Source organism: Elephantulus edwardii, unplaced genomic scaffold, assembly GCF_000299155.1.
Source record: "Elephantulus edwardii isolate Elephantulus edwardi_28Jun2011 unplaced genomic scaffold, EleEdw1.0 scaffold00133, whole genome shotgun sequence".
In the NCBI taxonomy this organism is placed as follows: domain Eukaryota; kingdom Metazoa; phylum Chordata; class Mammalia; order Macroscelidea; family Macroscelididae; genus Elephantulus; species Elephantulus edwardii.
In genome coordinates, this window is record NW_006399883.1 from 1,624,817 (window position 1) to 1,633,235 (window position 8,419).

At 32.5% G+C, this 8,419-nt stretch overlaps 1 protein-coding gene across 1 annotated transcript; it reads right to left on the bottom strand.

Annotated features, from left to right (window-relative positions):
• Positions 1–2,451: 2,451 nt before the first annotated feature.
• LOC102859599 (olfactory receptor 2L3-like) lies at positions 2,452–3,390 on the bottom strand. Its single transcript, XM_006893985.1, has one exon. It carries the CDS (start codon positions 3,388–3,390, stop codon positions 2,452–2,454), a length of 939 nt encoding a protein of 312 aa, XP_006894047.1.
• Between the last annotated feature and the right edge of the window lie 5,029 nt (positions 3,391–8,419).

Sequence of the window (8,419 nt, forward strand, 5' to 3'; positions counted from 1 at the left end):
GGGAGGAGGGTAGAGAGAATAGTGCAACAATGAATGAGTGGAAGCCCAAAATCTCTGTAAATGTTTATGAAAATTAATAAAATATAATTATAGAAAAAAAAATAAAGCTACCACCTTAAGATACACCAGGTGGATGTTAACCAGTGTCTCTTACAGATATCAAATACACATTTACCTTCTCAAATCAGACCTTTGGCCAAGACAGACCTCCCAAGCTCTGTTGAGAAACTATGGTAAAAGATAGTAACTCAAGAATTCATTCAATAGAGCAGTACATGTGCATAGCCACTAAGGAAATTTATGTGAACAGCACTAAATTGATCCAAATTACAATGAGGTCTGCCACATGGTCTACAGGGTAAGATTAACTCCAAGAAAGTCATCAATATCATTTTCACACGATTTATTTTCTATCTCGTATTGAGATTTACTTATGAGTTTTAGCCTGGCTTATTGATGCCTAATGGCAAGAAGGTATTCAGAAATCCTGAAGGCACGCTGTTCAAGGCCCCAGCTGGTCTGATGGAGAAGGATGAGCGACCTCCTCCCATGTGATTAACTGCCTCTGAAAACCCAGTGGAGAGTCAGTGATGAGTTGGTTTTGACTCTATGGTACATAACAACACAACAACCTAAATTTATAGGGTTTTAAAATATATTCTCTTATTGAATACAATGGAACTAATTTCTGTGATCAAAGGACTTCAGGAGATATTGTAGATCTCTAATTTCTATTTTAATTCAGCTCATGCATTGATAGAAAAGAATATATGAAATAAAAGACAAAGACTTGGAGTAAGGTCATTTTTTCATAATTAAGAAAGAGAACATTGCTTAAGATTGTGTAGTAAAAATTATTGAGAAGATTCTGTGTTTGAGTACATTCTATTCAATGAAAATGATGAAGAAGATTGTACCATTTCCCAGGTATAAATTTGGCATGTAGCTATTTGGTACCAAGAACATTGAATGTAGATCCAAATAAGATGAAATCATTGACAATTTTAATCCTTTCTCAGGCCTTCATGAAGTTGCCTATTGGCTCAGTGCTAAGGACCTTTGTTTTCTTCAGTAAGCAAAATTGTACCATGTGCATAATGAAGGTTATGAGTCTTCCTCTGATCCTGATGACACGTTCTTCTTCATAGAGTTAAGATTCATGATTTTCTCAGCATATAAATTGAATAGATATGGAGAAAGATACAACCCTGAGACACATAATTTCTGATTTTAAACCGTATAATATTCACTTGTTCTATTTGGACAATAGCTTCTTGGTCTCTAGATAAAGATTTCATATGAACACAATTAAGTCGTCTAGGATTTCCTTTCTTCTCAATGTTAGGCATAGTTTGACATCAGCAATTATATCTTTGGTGCCATACCCTCTTTTAAACTCACCTCAAACTTATGTTATTTTCCTATACATATACCATTGCAGCCGTTTTAAAACAATCTTTAGTAATAGTTTGCTTGCATATGGTATTAATGATATTGTCCAGTAATTTCCAATTTCTACTCACATTAATAAGTAGCATTCTCTCACAAATCCAGTTCTACTCACATTACTGAGTAGTAATTCCTCCAGCAGAGTACTTCCTCTGTACTCAATATATACATATATGCACGTAAGAGTGTGTCTAAATTTTTTTAAAACAGAAATAATGGTGACACCTGTTTAGGTGCATCACCAAGTGAATGTGTCAATTTCCAATATTGGTGCAGATAATTTGAATCTTCAGCCATGTCCCTTAGTCTGAATATAATCATGAATCTAATGAGTGAAAAATAAGATTATAAACAAAATAATTTGCTTTATATAATAATACTAGTGGTCACATGGAATGAAAAATTTTAGTCTGTCTCGTACTTTAAATTTTGAGAGGCTGAAATTGAGGACTTCTCTCCCATAAGACATAAACTTAATAGATAATTCTTCATAATTGTGTACAACATTCTAAATCTCACTTTAAATTTGTCATGTCTACTTAAGGAGTGGGAAATGGAAATGATACACTTATTCAGAGCAAGTTAATGGAGAATATAATATATTGCTTTTACCAGAATTTTTTAAATTTTGTTGCTTTAAGTTGGTTAATTTATGAAATGAAATAGATGTCCTAGAAAAATTTGAGGAAAGATATTTTCATTTTGAACAATTTATATTTTCACTATTTTCTTTTTGAACAATTTCTAAGTTAATTTCTTTTAATAAAACCTTTTTACTTCTGAAATTTAGTGGCCTTGTATTTTACATTTATTGTAAAAGTTACGTAAGGCAAATTATAACTTCGTGAAATAGAATTAATTTGACAAACACAAAATTTTTTATAAAACCCTTCCAATTTAACTTCAGTAGCCATCCTGCCTTGAATAACATTTTCCCTAAATGACTCTTTTCTGTTGAATAGACAGACACCTCCAGCATGAAGACTGATGCAGAAAGTCTGTCTACCATTTCACAGAGTAGAGTCTTTGAGTAACTCTTCTCAGGGCCCCTAGTACCTCCTTGTTCCTAAGGCTATAGATTATAGGATTGAGCATGGGAGTGAGGACAGTATAGAAAACAGCCAAAACCTTGTCTTCTGTTGGAGATCTATAGGATCTCGGCCGTAGGTAAGTATAAACAAAAGGTGCATAATAGAAAGACACTACAGTGAGGTGGGTACTGCACGTAGAATAGGCCTTCTTCCTCCCTTCTGATGAGGGCATACGGAAGACAGCAAGGAGAACCCGGCCATAAGAACAAGTAATCCCAATAAAAGGAAACAGGAGGAATATAGCAGTGCTCACAAAAACTGTGTACTCATAGATCCATGTGTCCATGCATGCCAGAGACACCATGGCTGGCACATCACAGAAAAAATGATCGATGTCTCGAGATCGACAATAGGGAATATGGAGTACATAAACTGTGTGAGCACAGGCATTTATGGATGCCAGTGTCCAAGATCCCATAGTCATCAGCACACACAAACTTTTGCTCATACGAATAGGGTAGTGAAGAGGAAAACAGATAGCCACGTAACGGTCATAGGCCATAGATGCCAAGAGAAGTCCTTCTCCACCTGCCAAGGTCAAAAAGAAGAAACTCTGAACTCCACATTCAATAATAGAGATAGATTTGTTTCCAAGCAGGAAGTTATAAGCCATTTTGGGAACAATGGTGCAGATGTAATTCAGGTCCATGAGAGAGAGTTGGCTCAGGAGGAAATACATGGGTGTGTGGAGATGAGTGCCCAGGAAGATGAGAAGGATCATGGACAAGTTTCCAATCAGCGCTAATAGGAAAATGAGAATGATGATAATGAGGAGAAGTACTCCAATCCTTGATGAAGGCAACAGTCCTAACAATGTAAAATCATTTGATGTGTGATTATAATTTTCCATCAGGTATTCATGTGTTTTTTTTTTTCTAAAAAAGAGAAAAGCAAATAAAGCTGCTAAATAAATCAAATGTTTTCTTTCTTTAGATTACTTAGAGCTTAAATTGTTCACGATTCTTTTTATTTCCTTTTTAAACAACATAATAAAACTAGCTAATAAAAAAAATCCTCTTTTTATGAACTCTAGTGACATAGACTGGGACTAGTTGCTGTTAACTGGTAACTAAGAGGTTAAGAGCCCATGTTATGGTGGTTCAAAGTCACCAGGGGCTCCTTGGGGAAAGATAATAGTCTCTTCTTGTTCAGCTTCACAGTCCTTGAGAGTCTTTACAAATCCAAATTGCATTGATGTCAAATGAGTGTGAGTGGCTGAATGAGTGAGATCCAATTTGAGATGTAATCATTTATAATCAAAACGCATTATACTAAATATATGAAATAAAATAAATATGTTTTAAAAATTATTTATCAGATTGTTGTTGTTAAGTACTGTAAAGTCAATCTGACACCTAGCTGAGGCAGTTAATTCCAAGAGGGGAGATTGCCCGTCTTTCTCCCATGGATCAGCTGGTGGCCTCAAACCACGTGTCTTCGGGATTTCAGCACAGCTTCCTCTCACTAGGCCACCAGAGCTCCCTATTTATTAGACTACACGTTTCATTGGCTCATATAAAATTAGAGGTCATCAAGGTATGATTTCATACATTTTATGCTTTGAAAATTTACAGACTCTTAAATACACAAATGTGTGAACTTCAGAGAGTGAAGTTTTTCTTCTGAATTTGACTCCAAAGATTTGTTGCAGCAGTAAATGAGTTCATGTTGAGGAGCTGTATTTCTTTCTTCAGTTCAGTTTGCACAATAATGCAAAGTAAACTTCCTACAATCAAGTGTCATTATTTTGATCTTCTGGGTGTTTTTTTTAATCTATGTTAAATTCTTATTATCAATTGTCATTTTATATTTATTCAAAAATTTTATTTTCTTTTTTTTCTACTGTGAAGATCTATCTGACCACTCATCAAATTTCAAAATTTCTACTTAAAATACCACCTCTACTAGAACATCTGCATACTGTGGGCACTGTAGAAGAAGGGACATTACATCACTCTGTTTTTCTGTTACTTAATTAAGATAATGCATTGACCACTTCCAGCTGTTGTTAGTAATTCTTCTTTTCTTTGAATAGTTTCCTGTATTTAAACCCCAAGTCACAGGCTGATTAAAAAAAAAAGTAACACTCATCAATTTAGAAAGAATATATACAGAGAAATTGAGAATGAAGCCAAGAGATTAGAGAAAGAAAAATGAAAAATCTGTAGTTTTTGAAGAGTTTGGATATTACTGTGTAGTCATATTTAGACATAAAAATATAACAACTTGTGAATTTTTTAAATGTTAGTAAATGGGGCAACATTTTCTGAAAAAAAGACTGGAAAGTAATGATCACACTGTACTATGCTGTGAAATAATTATAATGTTTAAATCTAAAACATTATTTTAAAGATAATTTTATCTTTGAGGAAGGCTTGAAAATGGAATTTGGAGATCTCTAAGGAAGAGAACACAAACACACACACAAAACACGTTTATGCACAAAATGAAAAAAGGAAGAGAATGCATTTTCTAAACAAGTATTTCTAATCTTCAAAAATATTGGTAAATTCTTTAAATGATAGAATGTATTATGCTATAAAATTCCAGGTAACAAGAGAGTATTCCTAGAAATAAAAAAAAATATAGTAAGACATAAATGCTATTCTATAGAAATTTTAAGTGAAAGCTTGGAGAAAATATCACAATCAATAAAAAGAAGTAATACAACAACAAAAACAGCATATAGGAACTATATCTAGTGGGGGAAAGGATTTTTGAGACATAACATAATGGATTCTATCAATCCCTAAATCATACAGTTTGAATCCACCAGCTGCTTCACAGGAGAATGGTAATCTCATTCCGTGTGATTTACTGCCTCTGAAAACTCCCTGGAGAGTCAGCTATGAGTAGGTTCCTACTTGAAAGCACACAACAACAAGATGAAAGTAAGCATTTCCAATAATGTAGAAAGCAAAGTAATTAAAGAGTTAACGTTATTAAGAAAAAAAATCTCCTAGAAATCATATATGAGAGACAATAATCAAACAGCAAACTACTGCTTCAATCACAATATATAAATATATAATGGCAGTATATAAATTTAATAAGTCTCACTTATTCTTCAAACCTCTACTTAATGATAATTTGTTTTTAAATATGATTTTAATTTTTTAAGTGTTACAAATTCTTTTTACAATTCAGGCTCCATTTCTAAGTCATGTATTCTTTTATTATACATTTTGCCACTTAATGTAATTGTTTTGTAAGTTACTATAATTTTTTATTTTTCTGAGGATAGGTCTGAGTTCTAAACTCTGGAAAAGTTTCATTGACAATATTAACGACTCAATGTATATTCCATTTCCTAAATTTTGCCTTAAATTAATAGTTGTATGTCAATTTGCCTTGTAGATGGTTGTAAACCATAGCTGTCTTACTGGATGTAATAGAATTGTCCTCTTAGGGTTTCAGGGCTGTGGTAAGAAAGGAATTGCACTTCTAACTTAAAGGCAGGCTGCTTTTTACTACTTTTGAAAACTCATAAGAGAGTTGACTATATATGAATTATACCAACTTGACCAGACTTAACTACAACATAATTTCATAATTTCAGAAGGATTCCTCTTAATATGTAATGTATATAAAATTTTTGATATATTACCTTTTATTATTCACTGGTTTGGTTTGTTGATAGCTATTCCACAGTCATCATGTGAACAAATTTTTTTAAAGTAAAATTGTTTGACTATATTTAAAACAAACATGCAGGATCATCTCTCATCCCTACACTTATTAGTTTAGATAATGCAGTAGAGACTCACCAGAAATCATAATTCCAAGAAATGTTGGCCTGGGTGTTGATTCGAATATTTGTTTCATTTGTATTCACTTGGGAATGTCCATTGAGATTTTGACAACACAAAGCAAGCAACTAGTATGACACCATGGCACCAGACCAGGATTGACAAAAGAGTTCAGGGAATTTTTTTTTAGTGTTTCCATAGGTTTGTTAAAGGCCAATATACAGGTAAAAGGAAAAGATGTTTAATAAAATCATTCCAATATGTAAAACTTTACATGGAGTCATGTGTTTCATATATTGTTATTATCAATACATAGTAGTGATAATTTTTAATATTAAATTCCTTGTTTGGATTAAATTGATTTATACTGGTACACAACTTTTCTAAAGTTAAAAAGTGTCAAAATTAATAAATACATATAGATAGGAATTTTTTTTTATCACCTTTTAAAATTTAACATTGATTTGTGTACAGAGTTCATACACATCGTGTTTCACACTACCATTCATTCACGTTTGTTTCACATATTCTTATTCATTATATTTTATTCTTATATCAAGATGCAGATTTGTGGCTGTAAAGTATTGTTTGTCAAAACAGTATATAAACTGATTTACGCTATATAAACCAAAAGAAAATGCTGCCCTGTCTATGCTGGTCTTATAATCAAAGCAGGACTTGAACTCAATTTTGCAGACACTATGACGATTCATCTTCTTGAGGGCCTTCCTATTTTGTTTAACTGAAGCATGCTGTCTTTCATGGTGGACTTACTAATTCTAGAGGCCTGGTCCATAGAAAGTTGCAGTGCTAAACGGAAGGTCATGCCTCCTGAAGGTTTGACTTTACCAGTTGCGCCTCAGGAGAAAGATGAGCAATCTCTTTCCATTCATTTAACAGCCTCTTCTTAAGAACCTGCTGAAAGGTCAGTTCTGAATTGATTCTGACCCTACAGAAATACTTTTGAGTTCTAGTTCTACCAAACATGATGCCATTCTTCAGGAATTTATCTACTTCAATAATGGGTTTAAAACATGTGAGACAAAGTATCTTCATTCACATTTCTAAAAATTCTGGAAGCACTTCTCCTAAGACAAATTTGATGTTCTTGTGACAGTTTATAGTACATTCAATATTCTTTTTTTTTAATTCAATAAATGTGATTATCAGTTTAATACACAAGTTGATATTTCAGCACATAAAACAGTTAGAACATATTTTCTGTTCTAAGAGTAATATAAAGAACTTTGCTTTAGATTTAGATACTGCCTGTCCCTCCTCCTTTTTTTTTCATTTGCTAACACAATTCAATGGCATGAACTCTTCTTGCATCTTCCTTATTTATTGTACATTTTTTACATGAATCCATTGAAAATATAATGGCTAAATGTGACATCTTTTCTCTTAAGTCTATTAAAGAGATACTGACTTTTAATTTATGTCCTCTAAATTGTATTAAAAATTTAATTGTTTGGCATCTACAATTAAAAAGTTGTTCAATGTCATTTTCCAGTACTACTGCACAAAACATATACATATATCTAAAAAACTTACAAAAATTTTGTTTAAAAATTTGTACTTATATAGAATTTATACTTTTTTACTGGCTAAATATAAAGAAATATATTCCAAATTAATCTTGTTAAGCTTCCACTTCTTATAGTTTTCATGGAAAGGGATTTTGTTTGTTTGTTTATCGCTAATCTATATATTTATAGAACCAAGGGCATTATTTTAGTGCCATAATCTTTGTAAAAAAAGATTATTAAATTTGGAAATAATTTTGTATCATTTTTAATATTTGCAAACACTAAAAAACAAGTATATTTCACATCCAGACTTCTGTTTTTGTTTGCTAATAGGTCATCTCCTCAGTTTGTGTACTTCCTGAAACCTTCTTCAGAGGGCTCCGAACAAGTAGGAGTGATTGTCAAGATTTTCAGGGAGAAGTGACTTCAAATATCTTATATGCATCACTTTATAAAATATGAATTTGTCTCTTCTCTTGATTTTCTTTAATTTGGATGTTTGGTATAACTAGAAAAGAGAAAATTGCTAGTTAGTATTTTCCCAGGGAGGGGCCAGATACAAGATCAATAATGTTCTTGTTGTTGTTATGTGCCGTCGAGT

What these genes read in the sequence shown, in the direction of transcription:
- LOC102859599 (XM_006893985.1), bottom strand. Translation starts at nt 3,390, where the DNA reads ATGGAAAATTATAATCACACATCAAATGATTTTACATTGTTAGGACTG.